At 39.3% G+C, this 23,638-nt stretch overlaps 2 protein-coding genes across 2 annotated transcripts; both read left to right on the top strand.

The window, feature by feature from the left end:
• The first annotated feature begins 17,202 nt into the window (after nucleotides 1–17,202).
• On the top strand, nucleotides 17,203–18,389 carry LOC125121353 (olfactory receptor 1L8-like). The gene has a single exon (XM_047769590.1). It carries the CDS (start codon nucleotides 17,278–17,280, stop codon nucleotides 18,220–18,222), a length of 945 nt encoding a protein of 314 aa, XP_047625546.1. The 5' UTR covers nucleotides 17,203–17,277; the 3' UTR covers nucleotides 18,223–18,389.
• Nucleotides 18,390–19,147: 758 nt separating this feature from the next.
• LOC125120860 (28 kDa heat- and acid-stable phosphoprotein-like) lies at nucleotides 19,148–19,654 on the top strand. The gene has a single exon (XM_047769259.1). It carries the CDS (start codon nucleotides 19,172–19,174, stop codon nucleotides 19,652–19,654), a length of 483 nt encoding a protein of 160 aa, XP_047625215.1. The 5' UTR covers nucleotides 19,148–19,171.
• The last annotated feature ends 3,984 nt before the right edge of the window (nucleotides 19,655–23,638 follow it).

Here is a 23,638-nt window from a genome sequence, read left to right as displayed (position 1 = left end):
TGGTCTGTCTGTCTGTTTTGATCCCAGTACCACACTGTTTTGATGACTGTGGCTTTGTAGTATTTCTTGAAGTCTGGGAGAGTTATGCCTCCTGCTTGGTTTTTGTTTCTCAGGATTGCTTTGGCGATTCTGGGTCTTTTGTTGTTCCATATTAATATTTACAGAATGGGAGAAAACAGTTTCAAATGATGCAACCAACAAGGGCTTAATCTCTAGAATATATAAACAACTTATACAACCCAACAGCAAAAAAGCCAATCAAGCAATGGAAAAATGGGCAAAAGACCTGAATAGACATTTCTCCAAGGAAGATATACAGATGGCCAACAAACACATGAAAAAATGCTCAACATCGCTGATTGTGAGAGAAATGCAAATCAAAACTACCATGAGATGCCACCTAACACCAGTCAGAATGGCCATCATTCATAAATCCACAAATAACAACTGCTGGAGGGGGTATGGAGAAAAGGGAAGCCTCCTGCACTGTTGGTGGGAATGTCAACTGGTACAGCCACTATGGAGAACAGTTTGGAGATACCTTAGAAAGCTATACATAGAACTTCCATATGACCCCACAATCCCACTCTTGGGCATCTATCTGGATAAAACTGTACTTAAAGGAGACACGTGCACCCGCATGTTCATTGCAGCACTATTTACAATAGCCAAGACATGGAAACAACCCAAATGTCCATCAACAGAGGATTGGATTAGGAAGATGTGGTGTATATATACACAATGCAATACTACTCAGCCATCAAAAAGAATGACATCATGCCATTTGCAGCAACATGGATGGAACTAGAGACTCTCATACTGAGTGAAATGAGCCAGAAAGACAAAGACAAATACCATATGATATCGTTTATAACTGGAATCTAATATCCAGCACAAATGAACATCTCCTCAGAAAAGAAAATCATGGACTTGGAGAAGAGACTTGTGGCTGCCTGATATGAGGGAGAGGGAGTGGGAGGGATTGGGAGCTTGGGTTTATCAGACACAACTTAGAATAGATTTACAAGGAGATCCTGCTGAATAGCATTGAGAACTTTGTCTAGATACTCATGTTGAAATGGAACAAATGTTGGGGGGAAAAATGTAATTGTAATGTATACATGTAAGGATAACCTGACCCCCTTGCTGTACAGCGGGATAGTTTTTTAAAAAATTTAAAAAATTTATAAAAAATAAAAAATAAAAAAAAATAAAACTACTAGTAAAGAAGATGACAAATGCAATGGTGAAAGATTTTGTTTGTAAGATACAAGCTGAAGATAAATTTTCTAGATACTTGCAGATCTGAAAACCCATCATTATTTAGCGCTTTCAGTTGATTGATAATTTGATAGGATATAGCATTCTAGGTACCAAAGCTTTCAGAACTTTAAAGACATAGCTCACTGTTCTAATGCATCAAGTGTTTTCAGTGAGAAACAAGAGGCCATTCTAATGTGCTGCTTGTGATCTCCTCCCCCACCACAGTCTACAGAACCCTGCACAAAACGTGACCACGCTGCCACTGCGTAGCCTTTAAGTGGACCCTGAGTCCACACACTATGCTCCAAGCCTGGGCACAGGTGCTTGGCCATTGTCCTTGAAATGGACAGTCCAATTCTAAAATTTAAATGGACACAGATTATTGCCTTTGGAATGGATTAGCAATGAGATCCTGCTGTGTAGCACTGGGAACTATGTCTGGTCACTTATGATGGAGCATGATAATGGGAGACAAAAGAATGTATACACATATATGTAACTGGGTCACCATTGTGTACAGCAGAAAATTGAAAGACACTGTAAACCAGCTATAATGGAAAAAATAAAAATCATTACATAAAACAATAAAAATAAAATAAAATTTAAATAGAAATGAAAATGACCTTGAAGAGCCCAGACAGTCTTGAAGAAAAATCACAAAGTTTGAGGACACATGTCACCAAATATAGACTTACTACAAAGCTAAAGTAATGAATATATTTATTTATTTCTTTATTTATTTATTCATTTATTTTTAAGGACCATACCTGCAGCAGATGTTAATTCCCAGGCTAGGGGCCAAATCAGAGCTACAGCTGCAAGCTTACACTGCAGCTACAGCCACATCAGATCCCAGCCATGTCTGTGACCTACACCACAGTTCACGGCAATGCCTGATCCTTAGCCCACTGAGTGAGGCCAAGTATCAAACTTGCATCCTCATGGATACTATTTGGGTTCTTAACCCACTGAGCCACAAGGAGAATTCCCAGTAATTAATATGTATAGTATTTCTTTGTGAAAATATAAACAGATCAATGTAACAGAAGAGAGAACCCAGAAAGAAATATTTTATATTCATTTAATTTTTGGCAGTGTCAATGCAATTTAATGGGGAGAGATGGAATCATTTAATACATTAAGCTGGAGCAACTAGATACGCACACAGAAAACAGTTAAATTTTGACTCCACACCACATACAAAAATTAATCCACAGAGGCTCATAGATCTAAATGTGAAGAATAAAACTATTAAAATTCCTGAAAGAAAACGGAAAAATGTATGTAAATGTATTTATGACCTTGAGATGAGGGAAGATTTCTTGATCAGGAAACAAAAAGGACTAACTACAAAAGAAAATTTATTAAATTAAATTTCATCAAAATTTAAACTTCTGCTCTTCAAAAGAAAACTTAAGAAAGTGAAAAGGGAAAATGTATTTACAATACATACATCTGACAAAAGACATACAGAGAATATATAAAGAACTCATAAAATCAATAAGAAAAAGCACACAATTCAATTTTTTTAAAGTGGACAAAAAATTGGCAAACATTTTAAAAACGCAGATAGTTACTATTGTATGTGAAATGGGTAGTCAACAGGGACATGCTATATAGCATAGGGAACTCTAATCAATATTCTGTGATAAACTATATGGGGATGGATACATGTATATGTACAACTGATTCACTTTGCTGTGCAGCAGAAATTAATACAACATTATGAATCAAATATTTCAATAAATTTTTTAGAAAAAAAAACAATCCTGCTGTGTAGCACTGGGAACTATGTCTAGTCACTTATGATGGAACATGATAATGTGAGAAAAAAGAATGTATACATGTATGTGTAACTGGCTCACCATGCTGTACAATAGAAAAAAATATATTGGGGGAAAAAACTTGAAAAAAAAGACATTCAAATGGCTTATACCACAGGTGAAATATATTCAACATCATTACTTAACAGGGAAATATAAATTAAAGTCACAGTGTGATATACTGAATATTCAATAGAATGGCTACAATTAAAAACACAACACAGGAGTTCCCTTCATAGTTGAGAGGGTTAAGGACACAACATATTCTCCATGAGGATGGGGGTACAATCCCTGGCCTCAGTGGATTAAGGATCTGGTGTTGCCTCAAGGTCCATAGGTCATAGATGCAACTTGGATCCAGTGTTTCTGTGGTTGTGACTGCTTGCAACTGAAGCTCTAATTCAGTCTCTAGCCCAGGAACTTCTATATGTCACAGGTATGACCCCAAAAAAAAAAAAACCGCAATACAGGAGTTTTGTTGCGGCTCAGCAGATTAGGGATCCAGTGTTGTCACTGAAGTGGCTCAGATTGCTGCTGTGGCACAGGTTCAGTCCCTAGCCCAGCAATTTCCACAGGCCAGGGGTGCAGCCAAAAAAAAAAACATAATATAGGCATTCCTGCTGTGGCACAACTGGATCGGTGGCATCTCAGCAGTGCCAGGACAAAGACTGGATCCCCAACCAGGCACAGGGGTTAAAGGACCCAGTGTTGCCACAGATGCAGTATAGGTCACAACTGTGGCCTGACCTGGGAACTCCATATACAATGGGATAGCCAAAAAAAAAAAAAAAAAAAAAAAAAGGCAGTAAAAAATTTTCATAGGATTTGGAACAGCTGAATCTCTCACATTTTGATCGTGGGATATAAAATTATGCAATCACTTATACGGGAAAGATGATGCTGGAATCCAGGTTCTTGTTCATGGCAGTCAAAGAATGAACTCCATGAATACACAAGAAGCAAGCAAGCAAAGCCTTTATTAAAGAAGAGCAAATAGCTCCCAGGACAGCTGGGAGGGGGCAGAAGAGCCCCCTTTCTCTATTGTCTTATAGGGATTTTTAGTCCTTAAAGATGGGGGGGTACCAACGTGGTCTTCTCCTATTGGCCTTGTTCAATTATTTATATCAGTCCTTTCCCAATAGAGGTTTTATGGTTGGAAACATCCCATAAGTTTTATGGTTTCTTTGTCCTTTCCTTTCCTTAGATTAAGTCACCATTTCTCTCATTTCTTTTTATCAGTTGAGGAGTGGGCTAGAGATTCACGTTTTCTGCAATAAACAAAACCTGTGGGGAATGCACATTTCCTACAATAAAACAAGGCCTGTGGAGGTGTTACTCCCTGGAGCCCTTAAGCCACAAAAGTTAGTCAATATCCATATCAAAAGAATATATGGGAGCCCATGATCCTACACTAACTACCTGAGTTAGTATTCTGTCCCATCACTTTGGAAAACAATGTGGAAATTCCTATAAAATTAAACATAACAAGTACTTTATGTCTATAAAAAAATAGGTACAAATATTCATAGCAGCTTTATTCATATTAAGAAGAATGAAACACAACCCAAATATTCATCAATAAGAAACAAACAAATCATCAGAAAAAAGCTATCTACTTAAGATATATGAGTCATTTTCCTATACAAAAATTATACTTCTATTTTAAAAGATGTTGGGAAACATAGAGATCATGAGCAAAGGCTTTGGGTATTATTCAGCACTGGTGCACAGTATAGGTTAATACCAGTCAAATGTCTGATTCTTCTCAATACAAGAGATAGATAGTATGAGGGGAATATCTTTGGAAATTTTAGGAGGTACAGAGATGGGTGCAGAATTTTGAGAGCATCAAGGATGATGTTACCTGTCACCTCTCAAAATTTATCTTCACCTCACAAATTTTCTTTTTGTCTATGAATCCAATTGATTTGAGTTGAGGGTAATATTTGCATGTCCAGACAGAAGGAGACATTGCTGCTCAGAATTATATCTAAATTCTTCTAAATTTGACTATGCATAGTACTAAAGGAAAAATGGACTGGATAATGACTCCCTCTAGTGGGATGAAATTAAAACTGACCACAGATAATGCTCATTTGCTACTGTTAGAGGTAGCCCCATCATCCTTTGCCTTTCTACCCCTTCCTATAAATGGGCCTAAGAAGTAGCTCTGGGGAGCATAATCTTGCTACATGCCTATAGAGGGCAGTAGAGCTGAACCAGAGATGATTATCCAGAGAAGCCCAGTCTGGGTTAGGACACATAATAATTGGAAAAGTGGGAGAACTAAGGCATTTGAAAAGAGATCACATGATGACAAATAATGGCAGAAAAGGAATTCATCATTCCTGTGTTAAGAAACTACCTCAAAGCAAGAAGGTAATATTTGTCACTGTTTCTCTCAAATGTACTGCTGACTTATGGCCAATACAAGAAGATATTCCAGGAATCATTTTTCCAGACAAAGAATGGGACCAAAGCCACACCATAACAATTTCCTGAAAACTTTTATATATGATGCGGAGAGCAGGCAACAATCAGAGTTCCTTTAAGACCTGCCTAGACAATAATAAGTTGGGATTATCATTTTAGTCACATTTTATTGTTATGTTTATCATGCTGATTCTCTGTAGAGGATGCCTGCCTTTGAATCTCAGTGACATTCTGTGATTGTCAGCTTACAACTGCTACATTATCTTTCTCTAACAAAGATGACACCCTGGCTAAAACAAGGAACTGAGCATGAAGGAGACACATTGCTGTCCTCTGCCCTACATGTTGGAATTGAATTTTCTTTTTTAACTTTGCCAGATATGAATTTGGGTAGAAAACTATACCGGCAGGAACAGAGGGAATCACAATGATGTCCAAGGAGGGAAAGTTGGCATGACAGTTTTCACATGTAAATGACTTCATTCTGGAACTCTGAAACACAAATGACTGAGGGAAGGCTTTTGGACATTTGAACTGAATTGCACCTACTAAGTGAATATGCTCACCTGGCAATCTCTTGGAGAACACAACACTACTGGGGTGTACAAAGAGTACTTGATTAGTTCCATGCCATGAATACTCATGGTAACAACATTTGCGATCACATAACTTTGGCCCAGGAAACTAAGAGGGACTTAAGAATCTGGGATCTTGATTGAGTGAATTGAGTCAAGAAGAAATCACTTTCCTGAAGACTTGTAATTATAGTCTAAACAGTCACCAGGGGGAGTCATCACAAGGAAACTGATTGAACTGGCATTTGGCCCAGAAATATGGTAAAGCAATATTTGATTAGACTATGCATATACAGAGCACTTCTACTAAACATTTCAAGAAGAGGTAACTAACACCTATCCATCTCAAAATGAAGAATAAATGGTTCCAAACTCATTCTTCAGCTAGCATCATCCTAATAACAAAACCAGGAAAAGATACCATTAAAAAAAAGAAAAGTACATTCCAATATCACTAATGAACACAGATGCAAAACTTCTCAACAACATGTTAGCAAACCAAATTCAACAATACACTAAAAACACCATGTACTGTTAGCAAATAGCATTTATCTCAGGGATACAAGAATGGTTCAATATCTGCAAACCAAGCAACATTAAACAGCATATTAACAAATAAAGGATACAAATCATATGATCACCTCAACAGATTCATTAAAAGCTTTTCACGAAATTCCATATCAACTTATGATAAAAACTATCAACCAAATTAGTACAGAGGGCACATAACTCAATATAACAAAGGCCATATATGACAAACCCACAGCCAACATCATGACAGTGATGAAAACCTGAGAGTATTTCCTTGAAGATCAGAAAAGACAAGGATGCTCACATGTGCCACTTGTATTCAGCATAGTATTAGAAGTCACAGACACAGAAATCTGAAAAGAAAAGGAAATAAAAGGCATCCAAATTAAAAAAAAGGTAAAATCGTCACTGTTTGCAGATGACATGATACCATACATAGAAAATCCTAAAAATGCTACCAAAAAAGACTATTAGAACTAGTACCTGAATTCCGTAAAGTCTCAAAATACAAAATTAAAATACATTAATCTGTTGTGTTTCTACACATTTATAATAAGCTATCAGAAAGAGAGAGCAAGAAAACAATCCCTTTCACAATTGTATCTGAAAGGATAAAAAACCTAGGAATAAGTCCAATCGAAGACTTGTATTCTGAAAACTCTAAGACACAGATGAAAGAAATCAAAACAGACACAAACAAATGGAAAGATATTCTGTACTCATGGGTGGGAGTAATTAATATTTTTAAAATGACTATATTACCTAAGGCAATCTATATATTCAAAGCGATCTTTATCAAAATGCCAGAATCATGTTTTACAGAACTAGAGCAAATAATTTTTAAATTTGTATGGTAATTCAAAAGAGTCTTAATAATCAAAGCAATCTTGAAAAAGAAGAACAAAGCTGAAGTTATCACACTTTTGGAATTTAAATTATTCCTCAAAGCTATAGTAATATAAGCAATATGGTACCAGCACAAAAATTGTTTAATGGAACAGAATAGAACCAAGAAATAAACACAAACATTTATTAATTAATCTGCAGCAAAAGAGGTAAGAAGACACAATATGGAAAAGACAACCTTTTCAATAAATGGTGTTTAGAAAACTGGACAACTACCTACCAAAAAACAAAACTGGACTCCTTTCTCACAAAATACAAAAATAAACTCACAATGGATTAAAGACTTAAATGTAAGACCTGAAGCCATAAAACTCCTAGAAGAAAACAGGGTATGCTCTTTAGCAGTGGCAGTACTAGTATTTTTTTGGATCTGTTCCTCAGACAAGGGAAACAAAAGCAGAGAAAAGGGGGCAAATGGGACTACATCAAACAAAAAAGCTTTTGCACAGAATTTATCAGCAAAATGAAAGGCAATCCACTGAGTGGGGAAGAAATTTGCAAGTATATATATCCAATAAGGTGTGCATATCAAAAATACACAAAGGACTCATACAGTTCAACATCAAAAAAAAACAAACATGCACTTGGAGAATATACTTGTGGTTGCCAAGAGGGAGGGGGAGGGAGTGGGGTGGATTGGAGCTTGGGGTTAATAGATGCAGATCATTGCCTTTGGAATGGATTACCAATGAGATTCTGCTGTGTAGCACTGGGAACCATGTCTAGTCACTTATGATGGAGCATGATAATATGAAAAAATAGAATGTGTGCATGTATGTGTAACTGGATCAACATGCTATACAATAGGGAAAAAACACTGGGAGTTCCCGTCGTGGCGCAGTGGTTAACGAATCCGACTAGGAACCATGAGGTTGCGGGTTCGGTCCCTGCCCTTGCTCAGTGGGTTAACGATCCGGCGTTGCCGTGAGCTGTGGTGTAGGTTGCAGACGCGGCTCAGATCCCGTGTTGCTGTGGCTCTGGCGTAGGCCGGTGGCTGCAGCTCCAATTCGACCCCTAGCCTGGGAACCTCCATATGCCACGGGAGCGGCCCAAGAAATAGCAACAACAACAACAACAACAAAAGACAAAAGACAAAAAAAAAACTGTATTGGGGCAATATCAATTAGAAGAAGCAAAAAATTGCAAATCATCAGGGAAATGGAAATCAAAATCATAATGAGATACCACTTCAAACCTCTCAGTATGGCTCTTTTCAAAAAGACAGAAAACAAGCAATAGAGAGCCTAAAGGAAACAACAGAAAAGTTAGAGTTACTTGACATCTTCAGGATACTACATCCAAAAAAATCAGAATACACATTCTTCTCAAGTGAACATGGAACATTCTCAAGAATGAATCACATACTAGGACACAAAGCTAACCTCAACAAATTTAGAAGCATAGAAATTCTCTCAAGTATCTTCTCTGACCACAACACCATGAAATTAGAAATCAACCACAGGAAAAGAAATGAGAAAAAAACCTACTATATGGAGATCAAACAACATACTACTAAAAAAAAACCAATGGGTCAATGAGGAAATCAAGAAGGAAATTAAAAAATACCTTGAGACAAATGATAATGAAGGCACAACCACTAAAAATCTATGGGATGCCGCAAAAACAGTGCTCAGAGGAAAATTCATAACAATACAGGCCATCCTCAAAAAGGAAGAAAGATCTCAAATTGACAGCTTAACCCACCACCTAAATGAATTAGAAAAAGAAGAACAAAAAAGACCTAAAGTCAGCAGAAGGGAGGAAATCAATAAAATAGAGATCCAAAAAACAATAGAGAAAATAAATAAGAATGAGAGCTGGTTCTCTGAAAAAGTAAACAAAATCAAAAAACCTCTGCATAGACTTACCAAGAAGAGGAGAGAAAAAAAACAAATAAAGAAAATCAGAAATGAAAAAGGAGAAATCACATTGGATACTGCAGAAATACAAAAAACCATAAGAGACTACTAGGAACAACTATATGCCAACAAATTTGACAACTTTCTAGAGACTTACACCCTGACAAAACTGAATCAAGAAGAAATAGACCAACTGAACAGACTGATCACTAGAAATGAAACTGGATACATCATAAAAACACTCCCTACAAATAAAAGTCCAGGACCAGAACCCTTCACAGGCAAACTTTACAAAACATACAAAGAGGATCTGCTGCCAATCCTCCTTAAACTTTTTCAAAAGGTTGAAGAAGGAACACTCCCAAAAACATTCTATGACACCACCATCACCCTAATTCCAAAACCAGACAAAGATAGCATGAAAAAAGAAAACTATAAGCCAATATCTTTGATGAATAGAGACACAAAAATTCTCAACAAAATTTTAGCCATCTGAGTCCAACATATAAAAAAGATCATATACCACAGGTGGGATTCATCCCAGGATTGTTCACTATATGCAAATCAATCAACATCATACACCACATTAACAAAAGAAAAGTCAAAAACCACATGATCATCTCAATAGATGCAGAAAGAGCATTTGACAGACTCCAACATCCATTCATGATAAAAATTCTCACCAAAGTGGGTCTAGAGGGAACATTCCTGAATATAATCAAGGCCATTTATGAATAACCCACAGCAAATGTAATACTCAATGGAGAAAAACTGAAAGCCTTCCCACTCAAATCTGGAACAAGACAGGGATGCACACTCTCACCACTACATTCAACATAGTACTGGAAGCCCTAGCCACAGCAATCAGACAAACAAAAAAAATATAAGCATCCAGATAGGAAGAGAAGAGAGCAAACTGTCACTGTATGCAGACATGATAGTATACATAGAAAAAGCTGACATGATAGTATACATAGAAAAACCTAAGGACTCAACCTAAAAATGACTTGAACTGATCAACAAATTCAGCAAAGTAGCAGGATAGAAGATTAACATTCAGAAATCAGTCACATGCCTGTATACTAACAATGAAACATTAGAAAAGGAATACAAAAATACAATACCTTTTAAAATCGCACCTCACAAAATCAAATACCTCGGAATACACCTGACCAAGGAGGTAAAGGACCTATATGCCGAGAACTATAAAACTTGAATCAAAGAAATCAAAGAAGATGTAAAGAAAGGGAAAGATATTCCATGTTCCTGGATTGGAAAAATCAACATTGTAAAAATGGCCATACTACACAAAGCAATCTACAGATTCAATGCAATCCCTATCCAATTACCCAGGACATTTTTCACAGAACTAGAACAAACAATCCAAAATTTTATATGGAACCACAAAATACCCAGAATCACCAAAGCAATCCTGAGAAACAAAAACCAAGCAGGAGGCATAACTCTCCCAGACTTCAAGCAATATTACAAAGCCACGGTCATCAAAACAGTGTGGTACTGGTACCAAAACACAGACAGACTGATGGAACAGAATAGAGAACACGGAAATAAACCCTGATACCTATGGTCAATTAATCTTTAACAAAGGAGGCAAGAACATAAAATGGGGGGAAAAAAGTCTATTCAGCAAGAATTGCTGGGAAAACTGGACAGCTACATGCAAATCAATGAAACTAGAACACACCCTCACACCATGCACACAAATAAACTCAAAATGGCTGAAAGACTTAAATATACAAGACACCATCACACTCCTAGAAGAGAACGTAAGCAAAATATTCTCTGACATCAACCTCATGAATATTTTCTCAGGTCAGTCTCCCAAGGCAACAGAAATAAGAGCAAAAATAAACAATGGGACCACATCAAACTGGCAAGATTTTGCACAGCAAAGGAAACCAAAACAACACAAAAAGACAAGTTACAGAATGGGAGAAAATAGTTTCAAATGATGCAACTGACAAGGGTTTCATCTCCAAAATATTCAAGCAACTTGTACAACTCAACAGCAAAAAAGCCAACCACTCAATGGAAACATGGGCAAAAGACCTGACGAGACCATTCTCCAAGGAAGATGTGCAGATGGCCAACAAGCACATGAAAAAATGCACAACATCCCTGATTATTAGAGAAATGTGAATAAAAACAACCATGAGATACCACCTCACACCAGTCAGAATGGCCATCATTAAGAAGTCCACAAATTACAACTGCTGGAGGGGGTGTGGAAGAAAGGGAACCCTCCTGCACTGTCGGTGGGAATGAAAGCTGGTACAACCACTAGGGAGAACAGTATGGAGGTACCTTTGAAAACTATACATCGAACTATCATATGACCCAGCAGTCTCACTCTTGGGCATATATCTAGACAAAAGCTTCCTTAAAAAAGACACATGTACTCGCATGTTCATTGCAGCTCTAGTCACAATAGCCAAGACATGGAAACAATCCAAATGTCCATTGACAGATGATTGGGGTAGGAAGATGTGGTATATATACAAATGGAATACTACTCAGACATTAAAAAGAATGACATAATGCCATTTGCAGCAACATGGATGGAACTAGAGACTCTCATACTGAGCAAAATAAGTCAGAAAGAGAAAGGCAAATACCATATGATATCACTTATAACTGGAATCTAACATACAGAACAAATGAATGTTTCCACAGAAAAGGAATCAAAGACTTAGAGAATAGACTTGTGGCTGCTCCAGGGGAGAGGGAGGGAGTGGGAGAGATCGGGAGCTTGGGGTTAACAGATGCAAACTATTGCTATTGGAATGGATTAACAAGGACATCCTGCTGAGTAGCATTGAGAACTATGTCTAGATGCTTACATCACAACACAACAGTGGAAGGAAATCTTATGTATACATGTAAGTGTAACTTGATCCCCATGCTGTACAGTGGAAATAAATAAATAAATAAAAGACAAAAAAACAGCAAGTGTTGGAGAGGCCATGGAGAAAAAGAACTTTAGTGCACTGTTGGTGGGATTGTAAATTGGTGCTGCCAGTAGAGAAAACAGTATGGAGGTTTTTCAAACAATTAAAAATAGAACTGCCATATGATCCAATAATTTCACTTCTGGGTATTTACCTGAAGGAATCAAATACGCTAATTTTAAAACATATATATGCACCCTGGGAATTCCCACTGTGGCTCAGCGGTGATGAGCCCGACTAGTAACTATGAGGATATGGGTTCGATCCCTGACTTCATACAGTGGGTCAAGGATCTGGCATTCCCATGAGCTATGGTGTAGGTAGCAGACAGGGCTCAGATCCCAAGCTGGCACTGTGGTATAGGCCAGGAGCTGCAGCCCTGATTGGACCCCTAGCCTGGGAACTTACACATGCTGCACATGCAGCCTAAAAAAAAAGCAAAAAAAATTAAAAATAAGAAAATATAAGAAAATAAATAAATATGCATCCTAATGTTCACTGAAAACATTATTTACAATAGAGAAGGTATGAAAGCTAATTGAGTGTCCATAAATAAATGAATAGATTAAAAATACATATGGTGTACATATGAAATGAAATATTACTCAGCCATAAAAAATGAAATCTTGCCATGTGCCACAAAATGGATAGACTTACAGGATATTATTCAAGTGAAGTAAGTCACACAGAGAAAGACAAATACAACATGACCTCTCTTTAATGTGGACTCTAAAAAACAAACAAATGAACAAAACAAAACAAAATGAAAACAGACTCATAGATACAGAGAACAGAGGGGGGCTTTGGAGGTCCGAGGGAAGAGTTGAAGGGGACTAAAAGGTATAAACTTTTAAATAAATTATCCATGGGGATATAATATTCAGCATAAGAAAAATGGCCAAAAATATTGTAAGAACTTTGTATGGGGACAGATGGTTACCAGAATTGTCACAGTGATCATTTCATAATTTGGGCAGATGTTAAATCACTATACTGCATACCTGAAACTTATCATAATATCACATGTCAAATATATTTCAATTAAATGTATGAATTAATTTAAATGGCTGCCAGAATTAAAAAGATCTTTGGGGAAGTCAAACTAAATTTCCAGTTGATGAAATAATACCCATAGAGACTCAAAAGTCAGAAAAAAGAATTGTTTACCTTTCAAAAAGTGATACATGCAACTGAATGCTTCTGTTGAAAACTATAGAAAATGGTAGTGAATTGGAAAAAAAAGAGTGAGAGAGTCCAGTTGAAAAATGTATATCTGAAATCTCGATCAGTAATATAGTCATGGTTAAATGTGGTTATTGGGAAGAACACTAACTCCTGATTGCATGACAGAGGTCCTAGTGTTGCAGTGCTATGATTCCCATTCTGCTTTCTCTGCCTGGAGAGATCCCAGGACAAACTCCCCTGAGAGGTCATCACAACACAACACCCTCAGCCTAACAAGTGCCCCAAGAGGCCAGCAGGGCACACCTGAGACTCCTGGGAAGCTGAGAGGGATTCCACAACCAGGAGAGCCCTCCCTGCTTAGTCAGGGTATCTCTTCCTTCTGAGATCTGGAGCTGGGAGAAGCAGCAGCCTGCTGGGGACCAGGTGGCAGGAAAGAAATGGGGGTCTGAAGACAGGGGAGGGTTAAGTATTACCCCTTTGGAGGAGGACATCAGCTCCTCCCTCCTTTCCTGCTTCTCTCCTTCCAGTCAGCCCCAGATTTCATGGGAGACACAGGAGGAAGCTGAGCTTTGGCTGTGAAGCATGAGGGTTTGGCTGAGAGCAGAGGTGGTGCCCATCAGCTTTTGGGGAGGCTGGCAAGGAAAGAAAAGCAGCTGGACGAGGAGGTGAGCTTCAGTGAGCTGGTCACCCAGCGGCTCCCCAACTCAATTTGGCACCTCACTCTTTTGTCCCTGATACTTCAAATAGTTCATACATTGAGAAGTCATAAGGTCCAAGTAAAATTTCCATGTGGCACTTGGTTTTAAGTCCACTGAGTTTAACCTCTAGGCTATCTGTACAATAAATTTTCATGGAAGCAAAACCCATTGGTAGAAAAGAAAAGAAGAAAAAACTTCAGTATTCCTGGACTCTCACCCTGTGCTTTTAGAACTGTTCTTCCTGATTCTCAGCTCCAAAACCTTCCTCCTTTTTGCTACTTGTCCACATGGGTGCTCCTGACATCTTCCACCTGGAGCATCCATTCCCAATAATTCACCAAATCACCACTGAGTTTTATATTCCACCTTCCCCAGGCAGCCCTTTCACAAATGACTCATCTTTGAATGTTGATCTGTGTGTGATAAACTGCTTTACAGACATGGTGTCTCCCTTGTTGTTCATAAAACATCAGGAATCAGCTTGGGAGCAGGTGATGGAGGACAAATCCAACCCCTCCTTTTCAACTTCAGTCCAGGGCAGTGTCCATGCCACAACAACAACTCTGCATACCAGACATGCCCCTGACATACATGGCTAATTTTTTTCCACCTAATTTTAGCCTGTTAAATGTGGATATTCAAATTTTCAAATTCCACCACCTCTACAACATAGAAAGACACCTCTTGCACAACTGCAAGGGTATATTCTGAAATGGGAGAAGAAAGTTTGTCAATTAAGGGGAATGGAAGAGTAATTCATTAGGAAATTATCAAAATGAAGAAAACAACGCCTTGCCTGATTGTGACAGACAGTAAATACAACAAAACCAGAGGAGAGGGTAGCTAACCCTTAAGAGCAGGAGCTTAGAATTGAGTCTTAAATTAGAGTGGGTTTCAAATCCTGATCGCTGTTCATTTCCTTCAGCTGCATAATTCTAAATTTTATCTTTACATTGACTTCAACAGTAATAAGCACTGAACTAACCTCTTCACCTGTGTAAGCTTCAGTCTCCTAATAACAACACATGCCTCCTGATTTTTTATTACTGGATTTAGTGAAATGCTTAGCATAAGTGTAATGCATAAAAATTTTTCAATAAATATTGGTTATTGTTATTCATTTTAATTAGTTTTTCACTCAAATCATTCAATGGCAAACATGTATTCCTTCTATAAAATCTTGGAAAATCATAAAATTTGCCTGACAGTTTGGCATGTGAATGAATTGATTTTGAGAACATCTAGAAATAACAGATAAGGAAAAGCAACATGAGGATTTATGAGGATCAACAGATTCTCCTGAGATTTTACAATATGCTTCTCCCTTTTCTAAGTATTTTAAGTACATTATCATACTAAGTTTTCCTAAGAATGTGGAATGTGGAATTTTGTGCCAAATATTCCATTTTTATCTTTCCAATATGAAGAAACTGACATTTAAAGATGTTTAGTAACTGGGGAGTTCCTGTCATGGGTCAGCAGTAATGAACCAGACCAGTATCTATGAAAATGCGGGTTCATCGCTGGCCTCACTCAGCAGGTTAAGGATGCAGTGTTGCTGTGAGCTATGGTGGAGGCTGCAGACAAGGCTCAGATCCCACATTATTGTGGCTGTAGTGTAGGCTGGCAGCTACTGCTCTGATTTCACTCCTAGCCTGGGAACTTCCATATGCTGTGGATGTGGCCTTAAAAAGACAAAAAAAAAAATTTTAGTAACTTTCAAAATGTAAATATTTAATTGTTAAATGAATTAATATATTAGTATATAAATTAATACACATTTTAAGATATTTTAAGAATGCACTAAAGTTCAGTGTAATAAGTCAATTCAAAATTGTAAAAAAAAATATGCTGCCTCTAAAAAATAATTGTTGTCAATTTTGTGATACAAGTCATTTCATTGTGGAGATTTTTGTGATAACTAAAAATTTCTCAAAATGTTTGAAAAATCCCTCTGTAATACACCCATTTACAAGGTATGGCTGAATATGCCAGATCTGAGATAACAACTCAAATCATTTTGTTGATACAAGATCTCTCACTAACCTTCTTTATTAATAACAAGAATCAAAGGCCATTTTGATGTCTATCACTAGGTAACTGGAATGATTCAATATATATATAATATAAAATCTTCTATAAATGTAAATAGATACATGAAGGAGAAAATTCTTAAACATGAATTGAATAGTCACCAATGGAGCCCATCCAGTACAACTGGGATTTAGTACATGGAATCACAGAAAGGAAAAATTATTTCCAAAACAGGGGAGAGGAATGAATGTCCTGTGACTTCTCCAACTAAAATACATCCATCCTTGGAGATCCAGATGGTGCAGCAGAAACGAATCCTACTAGGAAACAAGAGGATGCGGGTTTGATCCCTGGCCTTGCTCAGTGGGTTAAGGATCTGGCATTGCCATGAGCTGTGGTGTAGGTCACAGATGCAGCTCAGATCTGGCATTGCTGTGGCTCTGGTGTAAGCAGGCAGCTGTAGCTCCGATTAGAACCCTAGCCTGGGAACCTCCATGTGGCACTGGTATGGCCCTAAAAAGACAAAAGACAAAAAACATAAAACATAAATAAATAAATTACATACATTCCCACTCCCGAGTTACCTGCTTTATTTTGTTAACAAAATCTATCCCTACCTGAGGTTACATTACATATTTTATTCATTGAAGACATATCTCCCAAACTACAACATGAACTACATACACAAAGGCAGATTTCTCTATTTTATTGTTATATCCACAACACATAAGAATTGCTTTTCCCAGAATAGTAACTAATGAACTTGAATCAGAGAGGTACACCCCTTCTGCTGTCTCTCCAGCTTTCATCCCACATGACGCCCATGGATTTGGGAAGGAAGGACCACATCAAGCACCAGGAGGCTGACAAGATTTCCCTGCACAGCTGCTCTTTGTGACTAAATCGAGGAAACAAAGACATGCTGGGTTCTCATGGTTTGGGGTGTGGCATTGGAGCATGTTTTCTAACAAAACTTCTTGGGTATAACTAGACCCACGTCAATGGAAAGAGTCAACCAAACCAGCAGTGTCTCTGAGTTCATCCTCCTGGGACTCTCCTCCCGGCCCGAGGACCAGAAGCCACTCTTTAGCCTCTTCCTCACCATATACCTGGTCACCATCACAGGAAACCTGCTCATCATCCTGGCCATCCGCTCGGACCCCCAGCTCCAGACTCCCATGTATTTCTTCCTGACTTTCCTGTCTTTCACTGACATTTGCTTCACAACAACCATTGTCCCCAGGATGCTGGTGAACTTCCTGTCCCATAAGACCATCTCCTATGCTGGGTGTCTGACTCAGATGTATTTTATATATGCCTTGGGCAACACTGACAGTTGCCTTCTAGTAGTCATGGCCTTTGACCGCTATGTGGCCATCTGTGATCCCTTCCACTATGTCACCATCATGAGTCACCACCGCTGTGTCCTGATGGTGGCCCTCTCCTGCTCATTGCCTCACCTCCACTCACTGCTACACACACTTCTGCTGAATCAGCTCACCTTCTGTGACTCAAATATCATCCATCACTTTCTCTGTGACCTCAGTCCTCTGATGAAATTGTCATGCTCCTCCACATCTGTCAATGAAACTGTGATGATTATAGAAGGATCTTTTATTTTAGTGACCCCCTTTCTATGCATTGCTTTCTCTTACATACGAATCCTCACTGCAGTTCTCAAAATTCCCTCAGCTGCTGGCAAACGCAAAGCCTTCTCCACTTGTGGTTCTCATGTCACTGTGGTGACACTCTTTTATGGAAGCATCTTCTATGTCTATTTACAGCCTGTGTCCTCCTACACCGTCAGGGACCACATGGCAACAATTGTCTACACAGTTTTAACCTCCACATTAAATCCTTTTATCTATAGCCTGAGAAACAAAGACCTGAAACAGGGCCTGAGGAAGCTGGTGGGCAGGAGCAAATTCCAGGCAGCATCCCCTTGATTAACACACGATGGACGATTCTCTCCTGGAATCTGTTTCCTACTGGTTCTTGGTGAACAATCAAACTCTTGGAGGTTAGCCTCTTTGTCCCATGTGAGACAAGGCTGCCGCGGGCACTTACATCCATGGATGAGGACCCATCATTTTGCTCTGCTTCTGCTTAGATCATGATACACTCCCTCACTATTCCTCCTCTTTCCTAGGAAAAGTCATCACTTTCTCATCTTCCAAACACTGCTTTAAACTAATCTTTTTCCCAAAGATATTTCCTGAACACATTTCTTTCTTTTATGAAGACTAATCCTCCAAAATCTTTTGATTTCTGTATATTACTAAAAATAATTAATGGTGTTTTTTTCCCTTTAGGGTCACACCTAGAGCATATGGAAGTTCCTAGGCTTGGGGTCAAATCGGAGATGCAGGTGCCAGCCTACACTTCAGCCTCAGTAACGTGGGATACAATCAAGCTGCCTCTGTGACCTACACCACAGCTCATGGCAATGTCGGACCCTTAACCCACTGAGTGATCCCAAGGGTCGACACACCCTCTTTTCATAAATACTAGTTGGGGTCATTACCACTGAGTCACAATGGGAACTCCTGAATGTTTAGCTATTGAATGTCTTTGCAAACATCTGAAAGGAGAATGAAAAGAGAGAGGGCAGAGGAGAAGAAGTACATTGTAATGAATTTTCATTTAGAGGATTTTTAAAATTTCTCATCTTTCTCCTTCAAAAAATTTTTCTTACTTAAAAATTATGCTTTCACTTTACTCTTATCTTTCTATTCTTTTTTTATTATATTGCTATAGTGTTATTTTTTCAATTTGTTCATTTTAACCATACAATTAAAAATTGCTAATGGCTACAAAGAACAAGACTCAAGAGTGATAATATAAAATTATCCATTCCGAGTTCGAGGCGCCGCCGCCGCAGCCGCTGGAGCCGAGATGCCTAAAGGAGGGAGAAAGGGAGGCCACAAAGGCCGGGCGAGGCAGTACACGAGCCCCAAGGAGATCGACGCACAGCTCCAGGCTGAAAAGCAGAAGGCCCGGGAAGAACAGGAGCAAGGAGAAGAAGGTGGAGATGGGGCAGGTGACCCCAAAAAGGAGAAGAAATCCTTAGATTCAGATGAGAGTGAGGATGAAGAAGATGATTACCAGCAAAAGCGCAAGGGCATGGAAGGGCTCATCGACATTGAGAACCCCAACCGGGTGGCACAGACAACCAAAAAGGTCACACAGCTGGACCTGGACGGGCCCAAGGAACTTTCCCGGAGAGAAAGAGAAGAAATCGAGAAGCAGAAAGCAAAAGAGCGTTACATGAAAATGCATTTAGCGGGGAAGACAGAGCAAGCCAAGGCCGACCTCGCGCGGCTGGCGATCATCCGGAAACAGCGGGAGGAGGCTGCCAGGAAGAAGGAAGAAGAATGATTGGATTCGGAAGCTGTGGTATATATACACAATGGAATACTACTCAGCCATCAAAAAGAATGACATCATGCCATTTGCAGCAACATGGATGGAGCTAGAGAATCTCATACTGAGTAAAATGAGCCAGAAAGACAAAGACAAATACCATATATCACTCATAACTGGAATCTAATATCCAGCACAAATGAACATCTCCTCAGAAAAGAAAATCTTGGACTTGGAAAAGAGACTTGTGGCTGCCTGATGGGAGGGGGAGGAAGTGGGAGGGATCGGGAGCTTGGGTTTATCAGACACAACTTAGAATAGATTTACAAGGAGATCCTGCTGAATAGCATTGAGAACTTTCTCTAGATACTCATGTTGCAACAGAAGAAAGGCTGGGGGAAAAATGTAATTGTAATGTATACATGTAAGGATAACCTGACCCCCTTGCTGTACAGTGGGAAAAAAAAAAAAAAGAAGGAAGAAGAGAGGGAAGCAAAAAAATGATGCAGGAGTTCCCGTCGTGGTGCAGTGGTTAACGAATCCGACTAGGAACCATGAGGTTGCGGGTTCGGTCCCTGCCCTTGCTCAGTGGGTTAACAATCCGGCGTTGTCGTGAGCTGTGGTGTAGGCTGCAGATGCGGCTCGGATCCCGAGTTGCTGTGGCTCTGGCGTAGGCTGGTGGCTACAGCTCCGATTCAACCCCTAGCCTGGGAACCTCCATATGCCGCGGGAGCGGCCCAAGTAACAGCAACAACAACAACAACAAAAGAAAAAAAAAAAGATGATGCAGCCTTGTCAGGAAAACGAATGCAGTCGCTCTCCCTGCATAAGCAGCCGCCTGTGGGAGGAGATACCAGGGAACCGGGCTGTGCTGCCAGAACCTCTGCCGTGTCTCGCCCACCCTGTGCCCTGGCACCACTGCAGCAGCCCCTCATGGCGAGGAGCCCCCCCACGGCCTGGGACCTCCTCTTCATCTTGGCACAGAAATCGTTTGGGGGGATGGTGGGGGGGGAAGCTGCCATCTTTGAGACAGAAAGATGCAGGACAGCATTTCTTATGTACCCATTCGAATGTTTTGGCTGTTTTTAGATTTCCGAACCCTTGTGGGGGTGGGGGTGCCTGGGTTGTGGGGTAAGAGCTTCCATCTGTCCGGTAGATAGTGAGGCAGGGGCAGTGGGCACAGTCGTTGCTGACAAATGTGCAAGAGCCAGCCCCCTGTCTGTTCCTGGGTGCTGACTCAGAGGGGCTGTAATCTGGGAGCCTGTGCCCCTGGGTCCCCGAGGGTCATGGCTCCTCCCCCACCAGTCCCTTCCGGCTGAGGCCTCCCCCTCTGCCCTTCTCACCCCCTTCCCCCACCATGGCCAGGCCCAGAGACCCCTCTTAACCCTGCCCGCGGATCATTTCAGGAAACCTGTTTACTGTGTAGCACCCAGGCAAAACATGCTCCACAAACCCAACTTGTATATTTGGCAAATTAAACTCAACATTATCGTAAAAAAATAAATAAATAAATAAAAATAAAATGGAGAATATTTTAAGGGACAAAGAAGGTCACTACATAGTGATCAAAGGTTCAATCCAAGAAGAAGATATGACAATTTTAAATATCTACGCACCCAACATATGTTCACCACAATATATAAGGCAACTGTTAACGACCTTAAAAGGACAAATCGACAATAACACAATCATAGATGGGGACTTTAACACCCCACTTAGAGCAGTGGTGAGATCAACCAGGCAGAAAATCAATAAGGAAACACAGGCCCTGAATGAAGCATTAAACCAGATGGACTTAATAGATATTTATAGGACATTCCACCCAAAAGCAACAGAATACATATTCTTCTCAAGTGCACATGGAACATTCTCTAAGATTGATCACATCCTGGGCTACAAATCCAACCTCAGTAACTTTGAGAAAATTGAAATCATATCAAGCATCTTTTCCAACCATAATGCTTTATGACTGGAAATCAACAAGAAAAAAACTGCAAAAAACACAAATATGTGGAGATTCAACAACATGCTACTAAACAACAAATGGATCACTGAAGAAATCAAAGAGGGAGTTAAATAATACCTAGAAGCCAATGACAACAAAGATACAACACTCCAAAATCTATGGGATGCAGCAAAAGCCATTCTAAGAGGAAAGTTTATAGAAATACAAGCCCACCTCAGGAAACAAGAAAAACCTCAAATTAACAACCTAACTTTACATCTAAAGCAGCTCCAGGGAGAAGAACAGGCAAGACTTAAAGGTAGTAGAAGGAAAGAAATCATAAAAACCAGAGCAGAAATCAATGAAGTAGAAACAGAGAAAACCACAGAAAAGATCAATGAAACGAAAAGCTGGTTCTTTGAAAAGATCAACAAAATTTATCAACACTTAGCCAGATGTATCAAGGAAAAAAAAGATAGGACTCAAATCAATAAAATTAGAAATCAAAAAGGAGAAGTCACAATGGACATCACAGAAATACAAAGGATCACGAGAGATTACTATATGCAACTATATGTCAATAAAACAGAAAACCTAGAAGAAATGGACAAATTCTTAGAAAGGTAAAATGTTCCAAGACTAAACCAAGATGAAGTAGAAAAGATGAATGGATCCATCACAAGAACTGAAGTTGAAACGGTGATTAAAAAACGCCCAACAAACAAAACTCCAGGACCAGATGGATTCACAGGCAAATTCTATCAAACATTCAGAGAAGAGCTAACACCTCTCCTTCTGAAACTATTCCCAAAAATGGCAGAGAAAGGAATACTCCTAAACTCATTCTAAGAGGCCACCATCACCCTGAAGCAAAAAACAAAGATTCCACAAAAAAAAAAGAAAACTAAAGGCCAATTTCACTGATGAACATCGATGCAAAAATCCTCAACAAAATACTAGCAAACCACATCCAACAATACATTAAAAAGATTGTACATCATGATCAAGTGGGATTTATCCCAGGGATGCAAGGGTTCTTCAATATCCACACATCCATCAGTGTGATACACCACATTAACAAACTGAAGAATAAAAACCATATGATCCTCTCCATAGATGCAGAAAAAGCCTTTGACAAAATCCAACACCCATTCCTGATAAAAACCCTTCAGAAAGTGCGCATAGCAGGAACCTACCTCAACATGATAAAGGCCACATATGACAAACCCACATCGAACATCATTCTCAATGGTGAAAAGCTGAAAGAATTCCCGCTGAGATCAGGAACAAGACAAGGATGTCCGCTCTCGCCACTACTCTTAAACATACTCTTGGAAGTCCTATCCACACAGCAATCAGAGAAGTAAAAGAGATCAAAGGAATCCAAATTTGAAAGGAAGAAGTAAAACTACATCACACCAGACAGAATGGTCATCATTAATAAATCCACAAACAACAAGTGCTGGAGGGGCTGTGGAGAAAAGGGAACCCTCCTGCACTGTTGCTGGGAATGTAAACTGGTACAGCCACTGTGTAGAACAGTTTGGAGATACCTTAGAAATCTATACATAGAACTTCCAAATGACCCCGCAATCCCACTCTTGGGCATCTATCCGGACAAAACTCTGCTTAAAACAGACACACGCACCCGCGTATTCATTGCAGCACTATTCACAATAGCCAGGACATGGAAACAACCCAAATGTCCATCAACAGAGGATTGGATTCGGAAGATGTGGTGTATATATACACAATGCAATACTACTCAGCCATCAAAAAGAATGACGTAAAGCCACTTGCAGCAACATGGATGGAACTAGAGAATCTCATACTGAGTGAAATGAGCCAGAAAGACAAAGACAAATACCATATGATATCACTTATAACTGGAATCTAATATCCAGCACAAATGAACACCTCCTCAGAAAAGAAAATCATAGACTTGGAGAAAACACTTGTGGCTGCCTGATAGGAGGGGGAGGGAGTGGGAGGGATTGGGAGCTTGGGTTTATCAGACACAACTTAGAATAGATTTACAAGGAGATCCTGATGAG

This window comes from Phacochoerus africanus, chromosome 2 (genome assembly GCF_016906955.1).
Source record: "Phacochoerus africanus isolate WHEZ1 chromosome 2, ROS_Pafr_v1, whole genome shotgun sequence".
In the NCBI taxonomy this organism is placed as follows: Eukaryota; Metazoa; Chordata; class Mammalia; order Artiodactyla; family Suidae; genus Phacochoerus; species Phacochoerus africanus.
This window is presented reverse-complemented; position numbering and strand designations above follow the sequence as displayed.

Excerpts from the sequence above, each read along its gene's own strand:
- LOC125121353 (XM_047769590.1), top strand. The coding sequence starts at position 17,278 with ATGGAAAGAGTCAACCAAACCAGCAGTGTCTCTGAGTTCATCCTCCTG.
- LOC125120860 (XM_047769259.1), top strand. The coding sequence starts at position 19,172 with ATGCCTAAAGGAGGGAGAAAGGGAGGCCACAAAGGCCGGGCGAGGCAG.